At 39.8% G+C, this 16,807-nt stretch overlaps 1 protein-coding gene across 1 annotated transcript in view; it reads left to right on the top strand.

The window, feature by feature from the left end:
* Positions 1 to 16,807, top strand: part of NDRG3 (NDRG family member 3) — a 71,173-nt gene that overhangs the window by 38,090 nt on the left and 16,276 nt on the right. The window contains exons 4-11 of the mRNA XM_063455803.1: positions 4,358 to 4,463; positions 6,567 to 6,687; positions 8,350 to 8,412; positions 9,711 to 9,771; positions 11,356 to 11,442; positions 12,903 to 12,959; positions 13,809 to 13,912; positions 14,830 to 14,892. Of these exons, the coding sequence (XP_063311873.1) occupies positions 4,358 to 4,463; positions 6,567 to 6,687; positions 8,350 to 8,412; positions 9,711 to 9,771; positions 11,356 to 11,442; positions 12,903 to 12,959; positions 13,809 to 13,912; positions 14,830 to 14,892 (662 nt within the window). The remainder of the gene's footprint in view (positions 1 to 4,357; positions 4,464 to 6,566; positions 6,688 to 8,349; positions 8,413 to 9,710; positions 9,772 to 11,355; positions 11,443 to 12,902; positions 12,960 to 13,808; positions 13,913 to 14,829; positions 14,893 to 16,807) is intronic.

Here is a 16,807-nt window from a genome sequence, read left to right as displayed (position 1 = left end):
CCCCAAAATCTGCCGATGTCGGAGGAGCTCAGGCTCTGCACGTCTTGCCAGCTTGAAGGTCAGGCTCCGCCCCCCTTTCCCTCCGCTTTTTGTATAGATTAAATGAATTTTGCATGATTCGGTCTCCGTTTGGGTTCTTTTTTTATTACTGGCGTGTGTACAGGGCATACAGGATTTATGGAGGCAGCAGGCGGAGCACAGCCATAAAAACCAGAAGAAGGGGGAGCTTCTTGTCCCAGATTGGAAGGAACATCCCAACTGTGAGTACTGCCACTATACAAAGAAAAAAGGAATTTACGGTAAGTAAAATTGCTGTTTTTTTGCTCCATCATATTCCACTTAAATCAGAAGTGTGAAAACCTGTGACCAAAAAACTGTTTTGAAGAGTTCATAATGAAGTTCAAGGGAGAACTGGGATTCAAGAAGGTATCTAAAGATCTAGTTAGTGTTAAACTGTATACTCTGCAAACATGGTAGTGGGTACACGTATAGTATTGCATATGTGAGGGGGGTGGGGGGGTGTAAACGCTATGACCTCCAGGTTACCCATGAATCATAGGGGCAAGTGGGAAAATTGTATGGGACCTTATAACCTTTTTCAATGTACAGGTGTTTAATAAGACCACTGTATATCACTGTTAAAGATGCTCCCTAGTTTTGAAACTGGTTTCCCAAATGAACTAGCACAAAAGGGACAAATCAGCTACTCTGTCAAAAAGAATTGCTGACTCCGGTACAAGCACAAGGTGTACATGCTGACCGTGGCGGAGGGGAGACAAAGTGCCATACTGCATTAAACTGTTTGTTACAAACCCGGATTATGTTGACTATTTTGTGATACTATGGCTTCGGTACTTGAATGCTGCACCCACTCCCGAATGGATTATATATACACCGGTTCGTTAAACGAACAACCGACCACCCGGCTCCTGGCGTGTGCCGCCACTTAACCCCGGTCACCTCTCAAACTACTGAACGGTCGACCACCCGGCTGAGAGCGTGTGCCACCAATTAATCACCCAGGGAGTTGCGGTTAACCGCAGGCTAATTGACGGCCCCAGTATATATCCGTTCGTGCCTTATCTACCGATGGTTAAACTACCAAAAGAGTCACGAACGGGGACCACCTTCAATCTGGCGTGTGGCCTCAATTAGAATGTAGAACGTTGCGGTTAACCGCAGGTTAAGTGCCCCTTCACGGAGGGCTAACTTCGCATACCGAACAGCGACAACATCCAGCCAGAGAGCGGGGCTTCGGGCACAACTCTGGCCGTTATTAGTTCCACGAGTTGGCGCAGAGGTCCTGCTGCCTATTGTTGCACCTAAAAACATGGCAGCCATTTTCAGCCTGCGACCAAATACACGAGCAGACTTTCTCACGACGAAATACAGCAGCGGGTTCGTGAGTTTTAGTCGCTATTCAGTGAACTAGTGCACACAGACTGGTACTTTCACCACTCATTTTGTAGCTCCGAAGTATCTATTAAACTGCTAGTTATGTATTTTTAATCTGTTTTCTGTGTGTAAAATAAACGTGGGTTTTGGGCGCTTGGCGATAATTGTATTACTGAAACCGTTGGATTCGTTATTTCCAAGCTGGGCGGTAGCAAATTCAAATTATACATTGTATTCTCATTGGTTGATCCCTTGTGTTATCCCTGTATCCCATCATGTCCAGAGGGGGCTGTCCCTGGACCTGAGATTTTGCATAAATACCGATCCCTGTGTGCCATTAAAATCAGTTCTTGTTTGACCTTCAAATCGCAGCCTCGACTTGTTTTGTGGGGAAAGAGTATCCTAGCTGTAAAATAGCTAGTGGGATTGGTCTAAACTTAAAGGATCCTTCTGGATATTGGATATTGAGCTTGGATATTGAGCTAAGCGGCTTCTCTCTCTGTCTTAACTGGGATCCAGACTATCCAAGCGGTCCGGCTTCCAGCTAGCCTGGGAGTAACCGTAACACTCTTTAACAGCACATGGAGGGGGAGGGGGAGGGGGGGGGGGGCGCATATTATTAAAAAGTGAACATTTAATGCATATGGCAACCCACATTGCCTAAATTCTATACAATAAGTTTGTTTTCCGAACATTTTTAACAATATGATCATAGGCTAATTTTTCTTTTTTCATTTTAATTTCCTATTGCCTATCTAGCTAGATTCAAAAGAGGCTTGCTCGGTTTCTTCTTTTCTTTTTTTTTTTTTTCTTAAATCACGGTCTCTGTCTAGCATATTAAGACATCTTATCTGTATTAAGTAACAGTATTTTGATGCCTTTATGTATCAAAGGGTCCATTTTTGGTTACTTATTCCTCCTAAGTGCTACTAACAAGGAGATGGAGCTATAACATTGGCACCTTATGCTATCCTGACTATGCGTCTCCTGTACTAGGAGCTTTGTCCCTACTTTGATATTTATCTAACTGGTCACTACATGATTTATCCCTTACCCCTTGTATCATACATATATGCTCACATTGGCCATTAAATATATTAAAGCCAGTTGTATGCACATTGTTTTGATCTCCTGGTTGATTTGTAGTGAATGGTATAGGAATAGCCTTATGAGGCTTAGAGATTGATACATATAGCTACTTTGTTCACTGTTTTATCATTTGGCAATATTATTTCTACTGTAACCATTTTACACTTGTTCATACTGTAGCCATCTACAATTTTCTATGTAGGATACCGTTTTCTATCCAGGGTGCCTTGTTTTCACTATTTTGTGAGAACAGTCTGGCCTGTTTTCTTTCTATTTGGTGTTAAGCCCAGAGACACCCCTGGAGTGTCTCACTGGTGTATCAACTCTGATTGTGGACATACATACAGTTACAGGTGTTTAGAGCGCACGTATACTAGTGTGACTGTTTTCGTTATGATGTGCTCTGTAAATCAGGACATGAATTTTTTTTTTATTGCACTTGTTAAGCTGCACTAATTATGCATACCAAATTTGTGATTATATGAGAATTTGTTTTATATAAAAGTACAGCATTATAGTTTATATATATATATATATATATATATATATATATATATATTATTGTATATTCCCCTGTCTCTTAAGCTCGATATAGCTACAGAAGAGCTTGAAACTACTTGTTTAGCTTGGATCTTTTACTACAGACAGGACTGGTGCTGTTTTCTATACCGTTCCCCCCCCCCCCCCCCCCCCGGGATTGGGCCCATCTTTTGTGGAGTCTCGAGATAACGGGTAGGTTGCCAGTGTGGGAGGCAGCCGATCTAGTCTATAAATGTAAACCAGCCTTCTGGGAATCTGTCCTAACGGCCATGTTCCCCCCTCCCCCCCCATATGCATCTGGTTCTGGGCTTCAATAAAGGCAAACTAGTGCCAGGAAAACAAAGTTGCTAATCATCCTCTGCACTGTTAACATTGAATGTTTTTTCTATTGTCTTGTGCTACTTTTTTTTTTCTTCGTGGCTGATCTGTGCTAATACCGCTGCCTCGGTGGTTGTACACTAATATGATGGCAGTTGTCAATATGAAGTTTTATCCTTAAATCTAAAACCCTTGTTTTGGTCATAATTTATATTACTGCAGTATACAGGATGATACTCTATAATGGAAAAAGTTATCTTAACCCCTTAAGGACACGTGACATGTCATGATTCCCTTTTATTCCAGACATTTGGTCCTTAAGGGGTTAAAGCCCTTTTTGTCTTTTAAAAACAGTGTATATGTGTGTTGGTGGAAATTGCGGTTGAATACACAGAGAAAGCATTGCTTTGGTCCTTAAGTGGGGAAAACAAATGAAGCTTGGTGCTTAAGCGGTTAAAGACCAAAATAGCCAAACTGTAAATCCTTCTCGAAGTTTACATTGACTTTAAATTTGTTAATGCACCTTGAAGTCTCTACAGTTCTTATTTAGCAAATTAACGGTCACCACCTGGAAATTATAGTGATGTGGAGTTTTAAGGACCATTGAGTAGTTAATAATAAAAGCACTAAACTGAATTGGTCCAGTGCTTTAAAGGAACACTGTAGTCACCTAAACTTTAGAGTTTTTGTGTGTAGATCATGCTGCTTGGGTTTTACTGCTCAATTCTCTGCCATTTATGAGGGAAATCACTTTGTTTATGCAGCCCTTGTCACACCTCCCCTGGCTCTGCAGAGGGAGCACAGAGCAGCGGCTGCAAGATGTTTTTCATTTTAAAAGCTTCCTAAATATGCCTGTGCTTCCTAATTAGAACCTTAATCACCAGATGTATAGCAAACCTTATGTACATCTATTCTCAGTGTATATGCACAAGCTTTATTTTAGTATAGGTCTTATAAGGCTGCATCATACAGTGGCATTGGTTAATATCCAACTTTATTGCTTTTGACTTCTCAGGAACATGACATTGAAACTGCACATGGTGTCTTACATGTTACTATGCGTGGCAGCCATAAACCAAAGAGACCCGTTATTGTGACATACCATGACATTGGCTTGAATCGTAAGTAGTCTGTTTTTTTTTTTTTTTTTTTTTTTTTTTTGTCTTGTCTTGAATGTAAAATGTTCTACAAAATATGCCATTCTTGTGAGCTACATAGAAGTTTGCTTAATGAAGTGGTCTGGGTGCCAGGTCCCTCCTAGGATTAAGCCTTTTTATTATAAACATAGCAGTTTCAGAGAAACTGCTATGTTTATAATAGGGTTAATCCAGCCTCCAAATCCTCTAGTGGCTGTCTCACCGACAGCCGCTAGAGGCGCTTGCGTGATTCTCACTGTGAAAATCACAGTGAGAGCACGCAAGCGTCCATAGGAAAGCATTGTAAATGCTTTCCTATGAGACCGGCTGAATGCGCACGCAACTCTTGCCGCGCATTCAGCTGAAAGGGAGGATCGGAGGCGGAGAGGAGGAGAGCTCCCCGCCCGGCGCTGGAGAAAGAGGTAAGTTTAACCCCTTCCTCACACCAGAGCCCGGCGGGTGGGGGCACCCTCAGGGCACTATAGTGCCAGGAAAACAAGTGTTTTCCTGGCACTATAGTGGTCCTTTAAATTTAACGTCACAATAGCCAAACTGAAGACATTTGCCAGCAGTTTTCTTTAAGTTCGGCTACTCTGACCTTAAATTTTGAGATTATTTTACTTTGGATTCTCATTTTTCTGAATAACCTGTAAGCACCAACACCATTATCTTAATGTGGTGGTTTTGGTGCAAAAACCCTGTGGCCTGGTAAGTTTCTTAGAAACTGTAACGCATCTCTAGTGTCTCACTTCAAATATAAACTTCATGTTCGGCATCTTCCTAGCGAAGAGTTGGGATATTGCTTCACAATAAGACGCATCCAATTGGCCTGCATGTGCTCTAGGCCAGATATCAGGAATAATCCCTAAGGAGTAAAAATATCTGAGCATTACTGTAGTTATAAGCCTCTCTCAGGTTTAGTGGGTACAGGGTAGGATTTGCATCATAATCGTAGTCTATAGTGCCCCAAGTATTAAAAGGTTCTAGGCTAGTAGATTTTAATGTAATAATGCTGTGAAAACTAGTTTTCATTTTATATAGTGCCATCAAATTCCGCAGCGCTTTACAATATTATGAAGGGGCACATTTTTAACCACAAATAAGACTATTGCAAATTGTCACAGGAACACTAGGTTGAGGGGATAAATCTAGGAGATAAAACCACAATAAGAAGGGCAGCTTGGGGATAGCAACCAAGTGACTGGTGGGAAAGCGGCAGAATTGTAAGGTGAGTGGAGTGTGGTTTGTGATATAAATTACTCCGGGTGGCCATAGGCTATTCTTTAGAGATGGATTTTGAAGGATAACATAAATGGCTAGGGGAGAATCTGAATTACTGTACAAATGTAGCAAGGGAAGAGCGGTTCATAGCTTTATAGGTACGTTAATATTTTGAATGGAATCCTATAGGGTATCGTAGGCCAATGAGATGCAACAGGGGAGAAAAATCTGCCTGGCGGCAGAATTAGTCTATAGCGGTGCAGTACGGTTTCTGGGAAGACCAATTAGAGAATTGCAATAATGTGCAAAATTTACAAAAGCATGAACAAGCTCCTTAGACTTTTGCGTAAGAATGTGACAGATGCAGGCAATGGGTTTTTATGGTGGAACTGGCAGGATTTGGCAACGGAGTGGATGTGAGGTGTAAAGCTGTGTCCAGAATCGAAGCTAAAGCCAAGGCAATGAGCTTGCAAGGGCGGTCTGAAGTGCATACCCTCACCTTGCAGAGAGTGAAAGCGGAGGATTAGTATTCTGTAGATAAAAGGAATGAACCTCTGTTTGGATGTCATCCACCTATCTAGAACTGAGATGGAAGAGGCAACCAGTGATGCGACTTAGTACAGCAGGATAAAGATCAGGGGAGGAGAGTTTTAGCTGGGTGTCATAAGCATGCAGAATAGTGTTATGAAGGAGAGCATGATGGTTCTATTTTGATATTTTTATAAAGGGGAGCTTTGTAGAACAAGTGTGCAGAGATTTTGTATAGGTTATAACGAAATCTCTAGAATGCAATTTAAAGTTTTTTTTTTTTTTTTTTTTTTTTATAAATCTGCTGATAAATGGTGACTTTTCTTCCCCAACATGCAGACAAATCCTGCTTCAATTCATTTTTTAACTTCGAAGATATGAGTGATATCACACAACATTTTGCCGTCTGCCACATTGATGCACCTGGTCAGCAGGAAGGTGCTCCAGCTTTTCCAACTGGGTAAGTGTCTAAACTTTTTTTTTTTTGAGAACAGATATTACGTTTGCTACAGTGTAGCATATAAAGCCTGAAACTAAAATGTCAGCTGTAATTTTCAGTGCTAGTTGGGTGACAAGTACTGCGGTGCATGCAACCCCAGCTTTCTGTTGCATCAAATACAATTAATCGCTTGATAGATTTACACACATGGTTTGTTAGCTGTTTGCATAGCATAAAAAAAAACCAAGGATACTTGCCATACCCTTCAGATCAGAAGTGCCTAAAAGTTAGAAACTTTAGTTATTTATTATAATACTCCATAATTCTTTGCAAACTTTGCAGCCACTCGTGGCAACCGGAGCAGGCTGAACTATTAAACACTGTTCATGGCAGCTGGCTCTGGGTTGCTGGAGCTCTCCTGTGACTGCATTTTTGTATGTGCAGTCTCCAGGAGTGGGTAGATGTGTTTAACCCCTTAAGGACCAAACTTCTGGAATAAAGGGAATCATGACATATCACACATGTCATGTGTCCTTAATGAGTTAAAGGGATTCTATAGTGGCAGGAAAATGCTGGTGTTTTTCCGTCACTATGGAATCCTGCACTCCACCCCTTCCTCTTACCCCCCACGTGGTGAAGGGGTTAAAACCTTTTGTCACTTACCTTTAATCCAGCGCTGATGTCCCTCAGCCCTGGTTCAGGCTCCTCCCTGCCGACATCAGCCGGAGAGACCTAATGCACAGTCGCAAAATCTGACGCTGGGGGGGGGGCTATTGAAGAAAACAATTAAATTATAGGAAAACCAAGTTATATATCCAATCCCAGGCATTGTTTTGGTTCAAAACGGTGACATTTGCCTCTGTCCTTCAGGGATTCAGCCTTGTTGTCTTTGTTTTGAGGTTTAAAAAAGGAGGTAATTTTTTTTTTTTTTTTTTCTTCCTTTATCTGTATTTTCTTTCCCCCATTTTGTAGGAGATAATTGATAAGATTTTTCACAGGTTTTCTAAAAGCATAGGGCCCTAATTCTTCAACTCCCATGATTCTTTACCAGGTTTAAGAAAGGTAAAGTTCTACAACGTTGGAGGATCTACAACCCTTAGGGCCCTGCTCTGGATTTTAGGAGTTGCTAAATAATGCAAACAATGTCATTTATGAAATTGTGAAAGTGTAATAAGTTAATGGAACACTATATATAGTGTTAGGAATGAAAATCTCTATGCCAAACGCTATGTCCCTCGACCCTAAAAATATTGCCGTCGCCTCTCACCCAGTGATTAAAAGATTAACCACTCTTACCACTTACCGCTTACCAATATTGACATCCCTCTCTGCCTCCTTCGACATTGACAGTGGGAGCATCCTAATATGCATGCACCATACACACAAGGCTTTCCCCATAGGAAAGCATTGAATCTATACTTATAAGTATGCAAAGTGTGAGGACTTCCTGCGTCAATGCAGAGTTAAAAACCGCCATAACTCTGCATTGTAAAAATTGCAATTTTTCTGAAACTTGCATTGCTCTGTCCCTGCTCCTTGGCAGTCATGAAATGTGATGAAGTGATCTGGGTGCCTATATTGTCCCTTTTGCTCTAAAACTACCACAAAATAATTTTATTTTGGCTTAGCTTGACTGGTCTCAATATCATTTTTATTTCTCTATTTGTCATATGTATTTTCCAGGTACCAGTACCCTACAATGGATGAATTGGCTGAAATGGTATCTGCAGTTTTAACACACTTACAGTAAGTTCAAATGTTTATTATGTTTTCCATGCGATGGTAGTTTTGTGCCCTGTTTGCATGTATCTGATAAACTTCAAAATTAGTGTATCCTTCTGTTAGTGCTATTCAAGGTTGGCTGTAAATCAAACCTTAATTAATTTCTTCTACATGGTTAGTTCTGCCCAAGGCAGTCTGTTTACAGAACTCCTTATCTTGACTTTGCAACTTCTTAAAGCTTTGTGGGGTTTTTTTGTGTTTTTGCTGCAACTTATTTGTATTTACAAATTTTACATTAAATCGAATTGATAGGATTTCTCTGTTGGGGAAAAATAAACTTTGCCTTTGTGTAAACTGTTAGTGTCCCACTTTCCCTCTACATACCATCTAAAAACTGTAGTATGAAGAGTTTAAAAGTTAGGATAAAGCTTGGCCCGAAAACATGAAAAGCCGAACGCCTAATACTGAATTACTTTAATCTATGGAAATTGTTATAGTTTAACTTTTGTAAATTCGTTTTTTTCTTAAAAAAAAAAAAAAAAGAAAAAAGCCCTATAAAGCTTCACGTGACTTAAGCCGGTTATGGCTTACCCTCTCCGTGATGAAATATGGTTTATGCACTCCAATGATGGAGGATACAAATTTGGAAACTTACCAAAAAAAAACAACTTATTAAACCGTCATGTACCCTCCCACTATGGCTAAAATTATCCTTGAAATTAAGGGTAGTATGCTTATGGATAAGCTGACTATTATACTTACCTCTGCAGTGTTTTTATAAAATTTGGACTTTGCATTTCCCTCCTCTACATCCCCTCCCAGCCTTTCTTTTCTTTTGCTGTAAAACTGGCATTGCACAACTGATCTGTTCCATGAGTGTCTGTTACATTTTTATTGGAAAGGAAAATTATGAAGTTTATTTAAAAAAGAAAATCACTATCAAAATCTACCGCAATGTAGCTTGAACAGATCTACTTTTTTTTTTTTTTTAATATAGATCATTTATTTTTTTGGTGTATATTTGTTTTGTTTTTGTTGTGTAATGGACATATTTTATGCACATAATTGACATTGTGCAGCCCAGAACAGTGTCACCTGTGCTGGGGGTGCAACTGCCACTGGCACAAAACTTCCAATCTGGCAGTGCAGAGTCTCCAGCCGAAACACTGAACAGACTGATTCCTACCACCATGATCACGTCTAAAAACAGAAGTGGTCATGGTTGGCGTAATGCTTTCTTTGCTCTAAAGATTTAGGAAGTGTCAGAATGTCTATTTTTCTCTAGCTTATCTTCTATTACATGTGGCGGTTTTATTTTTCAGGTTTAAAAGCATTATTGGAATTGGAGTTGGAGCAGGTGCCTATGTACTAGCCAAGTTTGGTGTAAGTACAAAGTACTTCTTTGTTTCTGGTGTGTTTAATTTGATTTTTATGTTTTTACACCAGTAAAACGTTGAGGTTCCCCAACAGCTGGGAATATATATTTTTATTGCCCTCTCCAGAAGCCTCTTGGCCAGAGATGGCCAACTTGACTCCTTAGAGCAGCTCTATTATTTTTCAGTTATATATATATATATATATATATATATATATATATATATATATATTTTCAAATATACAATCTTTATGACATACCAATCCTGACTGTTGCAACTTTAACAAAATTCCAACGCAATCCAAAGATACTGTAATACAAAGTAGGAACCAAAATCTCTTGTATTAAATCTAAAGTTGACAAAAGGTGGAGATCTGTCGTCGGCTTCTGTCCACTCCCAGCAGCCATCACAAAAATCAGACCTCAATCTATGACAGCTGTTGCAGAATCTTCCATAGAACTCAATTATATAATTTTGCCCATGTGCGAGAGTGTGGCACCGACATGGCTCCTGACAAATGAAGCCAGGAACTGAAGAGCATATGCACAGCAAACCTGGCGGCTGCAAGGAACAACTTAAAAATCTGCAAATACCTTCGAAAGTAACAGATCCATTTTAATGCCAGTGAAGAATCCATGATGCTTTGTTGAAGCAGGTGTCTGACTAGAGGAAACCAAATACTACACTACACATATAATAAAATAAAAAGTGTGCTGATAATTACATACACATAATCTCATTCACTAAACCAAGTATGAGTCGCGAAAGGCTTTAATAGTCGCCAAAACAAGTTTAGATTAAAGAAGCAGTGTTTGTGCATCGATCATGCCTCTGCAGACATATTGCTCAATTCTCTGCCGTTTTTGGAGTTTAAACACTTTTATTTTTTATATGTCCATGCAGCCCTAATCACACCTCCCCTGCTGTGACTGACAGCCTGCATGAAAGAAATGGTTTACTTTCCAATCTGTTAATTTACTTTAGAAGACTTTATCTCCTGCTTTGTAAACTGAACTTTAATACCTCACAGGGGGCTCCTGCAGACTCTAGCAGGCTATTAACTGAGCAGGAGTTTAGAAATTCTAAATGAAACTGTCTGTGCAGTAAAGGAAGTTTAAACATTAGATCTCACTTTAGAGGAAATATGTAGGGAGGCTGTGTGAGACGTGTGCAGGGAGGTGTGACGAGGCTGCTTAAACAATGATTTAGATCCTAAATCATAGAGAATTGAGCAATGATACGGCAGGGGCATGAACTATGCACCAAAACCATTCCATTAAGAAGTTGTTGATGAATAGTGTCCCTTTTTAAAAGATGGATGCAGAAGTGAAAAATAAATGGGGTATATTTACACATTATTAAATGTCTGCAAAAAAAATCTATACACAACACTGCTGTTTATATAACGGCTATGACCCCTTGCTTTAAACAAAATGTTATGTGACTCTTTTTTTTTCCAATTAAAATTTTTGGTAGTGAAGGGTTTAAGCATGCAAATAGTCTCTTGCCTAAATAAGATTTTTAGAAGTTGTGGGGTTTAGGCAGTCTATTTCAGAAATAATTCTATTTTTTTTTTTTTTTTCTTTTCTAGCTGAATTTTCCAAACTTGGTTGAGGGTCTTGTACTAGTTAACATTGACCCATGCTCAAAGGGATGGATTGACTGGGCTGCTTCCAAGGTAGGTATTGAACAGAAGCAATCTGAGTTCATATTTATGGTGCGCTAACAATATTTATTGGTAATTGTTTATTAGCATTACAAGTTATCACCTGACCACTAGGACACGAGGTTCCTTGTTGAAAATCTGCATTATAGAATTTAAACTACAAGCAGAGGTATGCCACTTCATAGACTAATATGTCTTAGTCATTCTGAAATTTTCTGATATCAAGTGGAATTTCAGTAACTGCCACCGTAGTAACACCTACATGACATTGGGATAAGAGGAATTGAATTATGGAACTCCTTCAAGAGTCGCATTTTATTTTCGAGTAGTCCTTTTTTCAAACTGTATATAGAAGATCTTATTGCACCACATAAACCTTTAATTTAATGCCCAGCTAGTTCTTATCCCCCTATACTACTTGAGTGTCCCTACTGGTTTTGTCCCAGCCAAAATTAACTGTTGCAAACATCTTGATTGTGAATACATGCCTAGTTTGCCAAAAGATCTTTTGCAAGTCCTATTCAAGTTGCCATCCTTCCTCCAGAAAGTTATGACCAGTTGGTACACCAACAGGATTGGATGCTTGGCAAAGAAAACTAAGCGGCACTGTCCTTTAAGTAATTGTTAATACAAATCATTTTAAAGGATAACTATAGTGTCAGGAAAATAAATACTTTACTGACACTACATACTTTCCTGACGCTTAGGGTCCCAATCCTGCTGGGCTGAAGGGGTTAAAAAAAACCCTCAGCCACTTAACTTTATCCAGTGCCGTGCTCCCTCGGCGCTGGTGACCTCTCCTCCCCCGCCGACGGCAGCTCCCGAGGAGCAGAATGCGTGGCAAAAGTCGCGCGCATTCAAACAGTCCATAGGAAAGAATTTATCAATGCTTTCCTATACTCGTTCTGCACGCTGAAGACAAGAAAACAGCCACTAGAGGTTGGATTAACCCTGCATTGTACACATAGCAGTTTCCCTGAAAGGTTAAACCCTGGGTTAAACCCTGGGGGACCTGGCACACAGGTTAAACCCTGGGGGACCTGGCACACAGACCACTTCATTGAGCTGAAGTGGTCTGGGTAACTATAGTGTCCCTTTAAAGGAATACCTCATGGCTCCACCCATTAGTTTTTAGTCAAATTGAGAAGACCTTGTTGGGTTTTCAAGTCACTTTAATGACTCCACTAGATATCATGCTGCTTTTTACACTTTAACCCATTGGCACAGTTTATGTATAATCTCTATGTAGTTTTCATCAGCCTATTGCATCTGGTGCCAAACATCATGAACCCCATAAAGGAGTGCACAAATGAACAACTAGAATTGGTGTGAGGATAGATTTTGTATATTAAGTGCACGGATTTATTTCTATTTTTTACAACCATTTCATACCAATAAAGGCAAAATGTTTTACTTTTCCTTCTTAACTGTTAAATTGTAAAGCTACAATTTATTTTGATTTTGTTTTTCAGCTTTCTGGATGGACCTCAAATGTAGTGGATATTGTCCTTTCTCACATTTTCGGTCCGGCAAGTATTTTTTATTTATTTTTATTTTTTAATCAATTTTTATTTTTGTTTCTCTCATTTGAGTGGCGTTCTGGGAGCGCAACCATGAAAACCATGTGAGCATGAGCCAGGACATGGGTGTATTGGGTATTCCCAGCTTTAGTCCAACAAGTCAACTAATTTTGACCTAGAACCGTGGAGTTCCTGTATCCTACTTGCACCATCACCACTACAACAGGATGTAGCAGTCATGGTGCTTCCACAACCTGTTTAACCCCTTAAGGACCAAACTTCTGGAATAAAAGGGAATCATGACATGTCATGTGTCCTTAAGGGGTTAAGCTGCACTTGAAGAGAACATATGAAACGAATGGTTAAAGGAATACTGTTGGCACTATAACCTGTTTAACAGATTGAAGTGGTTATGATGCTGGGTCACGCATCACCATTTAATAAATTGCGATCCCTAGGCACCTGAAACCTGGTGTCTAATAGTGATGAGGCTTCTGCCTCTTACCATACAAGTTTATACCACTGATTGGGACAGGAATTGTTGGAGAGTATCAGTAAAGCAGAGCATAGCCTACCTCCAATATATTGTACTTCAGGCTGCCAGTAATCGAGAATCTCTCCTAAACAGTGAGTAAACCATTCATGGTCCTTGAGTCCATGGACACCAGCTCCCACATCACGAATAACTTCAATCTTCTAAAGTGCTTGTGGGGTCTACAGGCTTCCTTTTTGGGTTTGTGTGTAATCACCTGGTGCTTTACATTGTAGTGATTGTCCCATTTTAGAGCTTACCTAGACTTCCACACCAAACTTTTTAAACCTCTAGTTATGAATACCTATTCTCTCTTTTTATTTTAGGATGAACTTCAGTCCAACCTGGATTTAATCCAAACCTACAGAATGCATATTGCTCAAGACATTAACCAAGAGAACCTGCAGCTATTTTTGAATTCCTATAATGGGTATGAAAGACTAAATTTTACTATATAACTTTTACATTTGCTTTTTTATGGATTTTCAAGAAGACCTTGCCATCCCTAATATAGCTATACTGCAAGGACAGTCTATTGGGAAGCATGCTGAGGACATTAAAGGTCGCACCCTGACTAGAAGCCTGGTGGAGTGCTGTGATCTAGTTAGGGAAATAGGAAAAATAATTACAAAATGGACTGCTTTTACCAGCTGCATTGGGACTGTGCTCTTGACCAGAGCAAAGCAGCCTTGGGTGGCTGTTCTGGAGCTGGGATAGTCTTTTTTTTTTTTTTTAAATATACCTTCCTCCCAGAGCATGCAGGAGAGATTGGAGGCTGTATACTGTTCAGTCTGCTAATGGGAGGGTGGCTAAAATATGCATTTTGTTAGTTTTTCTTCTGTATTTGGATCTTATTTGTATCTGTGTGCTTGGGTGGAGAAAGGGGTCTTGTAAGAGGGTTTTGGAAGTGTGTCCAATTTCAGATGGCAGTAGAAGGTACTGACCATTTTAATAGACTCCTCTACTCAGTGGATTTTGTTGTTGGTGGCAAAATTCATTTTATACTTTTTTGTTTTTGGTTTTTTTAAGTTTGACTTTTCAGTTTTGTATAGTAAATAAAGCGCAAAGGTCACAGCCTCTACAATAATCATGACAAATTCATGAAATGAAAACTTGCAAAGACCAACCTTGACTTTAGCAAGTATACTATACCGTGTACAGTATATTATCTGCTCTTTCCAATTAATCTTTTGCACTATAGTGTATTCGTTGCCATGCTTCTACTTATTAGACCAAAATGACACTGTGTGTACTGCTATTCTGGTCTAATATGTGGTAAAAGTGCAATGTGAGGATTATATTGTATTTTAAATAAGCTTTATTTGTATTTGTTTCCTTTTTCTACAGCCGCAAAGACTTGGAAATTGAGAGACCAGTTTTTGGTTCCACTGATGCAGGAACAACACTAAAGTATGTGAAATTATATATATATTTTTTTGGCAAACCTTCACATTGGTGCAGAGATTATATATACTGAAATAAATTAAGGTTTTGCACAATATTCTAATTTTTTGAGTATCTTTGTGTGTGTGTATTACATATAAAATACACACACTCGATACTCAAAAAATGTTGAATATCGTGCAAAACTCAATTTATTGCAGTAATGCAATGTAAAAGGGAAAACTAATATATAGGAGATAGACGCATTACATGCAAAGCAAGATAGTTCAAGCCGTGATTTGTCATAAGTGCGATGATTATGGCTTAAGCTCATGAAAACCCCAAATCCACAATCTCCGTAAATTAGAATATTACATGCAATCAATAAAACAAGGAGTGTACATAGAGCAATACCAGACCTCTGAAAAGTATAAGCATGCATATGGACTCAGTACTTGGTTTGGGCCCCCTTTTCAGCAATTACTGCCTCAATGTGGCGTGGCATGGAAGCTATCAGCCTGTGTTATGGAAGACAAGGATGCTTCAATAGCAGCCTTCAGCTCTTCTGCATTGTTCGGTCTCATGTCCCTCATCTTTCTCTTGGCAATGCCCCATAGATTCTCTATGGGGTTCAGGTCAGGCGAGTTTGCTGGCCAATCAAGCACAGTAATCCCACGTCATTGAACCAGGCTTTGGTGCTTTTGGCAGTGTGGGCCAAGTCCTGCTGGAAAATGAAGTCAGCATCCCCATAAAGCTCGTCTGCGGAAGAAGGCATGAGGTGCTCCAAAATCTCCTGGTAGACGGCTGCGTTGACCCTGGACTTAATGAAGCACAGTGGACCAACACCAGCAGATGACATGGCTCCCCAAATCAACACAGACTGGAAATTTCACACTGGACTTCAAGCATCTTGCAGTGTGTGCCTCTCCATTCTTCCTCCGGACTCTGGGTCCTTGGTTTCCAAATGAGATGCAAAAGTTGCTCTCATCAGAAAAGAGGACTTTGGACCACTGAGCAGGTCTGTTTTTTCTTAAGCCCAGGTAAGACGCTTCTGACATTGTTGTTCAGGAGCGGCTTGACAAGAGGAATACGACATCTGAAGCCCATGTCCAGGATCCGTCTGTGTGTGGTGGCTCTTGATGCACTGACTCCAGCCTCAGTCCACTCCTTGTGAAAGTCCCCAACACTTTTGAATGGCTTTTTCCTAACAATCCTGTCCAGGCTGGATCATCCCTGCTGCTTGTGCACCTTTTTCTTCCACACTTTTCCCTTCCACATAACTTTCTATTAATGTGCTTTGATACAGCACTTCGGGAACATCCAACTTCCTTTGCAATTACCTTTTGAGGCTTTCCCTCCTTATGGAGGGTGTCCATGATGGGTTTTCTGCACAACTGTCAGGTCAACAGTCTTCCCCATGATTGTGATTCCTACTGAACCAGACTGAGAGACCATTTAAAGGCTCAGAAACCCTCTGCAGGTGTTATGGCTTACTTAGCTGATTAGAGTGGGACACTGTGAGCCTAGAATATTGCACCCTTTCACAATATTCTAATTTACTGAGATTGTGGATTTGGTGTTTTCATGAGCTGTAAGCCATAATCATCGCACTTATGACAAATCACAGCTTGAACCATCTTGCTTTGCATGTAATGCGTCTATCTCCTATATTAGTTTCCCCTTTTACATTGCGTTACTGAAATAAATGACGTTTTGCCCGATAGTCTAATTTTGAGTATCACGTGTGCTTTTTTTTTTTTTTTTAATTGGTCTTAAAGTGAATGATTTTCCTTAGTTCTCAAATTCCTTGGTAAATGCATTCAACTGTATTTATTCCCTAAACCAAATTGTATTAAACTGAAATAATTGCAAAATATAGGTAAAACTCCCCAGCTCTGCTTGTAACTTCTTGGCTATTTTAGCCTGAATTTTTGTAACTCTG

The sequence above is a fragment of the Pelobates fuscus genome, chromosome 5 (genome assembly GCF_036172605.1).
Source record: "Pelobates fuscus isolate aPelFus1 chromosome 5, aPelFus1.pri, whole genome shotgun sequence".
Lineage (NCBI taxonomy): Eukaryota > Metazoa > Chordata > Amphibia > Anura > Pelobatidae > Pelobates > Pelobates fuscus.
The sequence above is the reverse complement of the archived record's forward strand: the minus strand, read 5'-3'. Positions and strand labels throughout refer to the sequence as shown.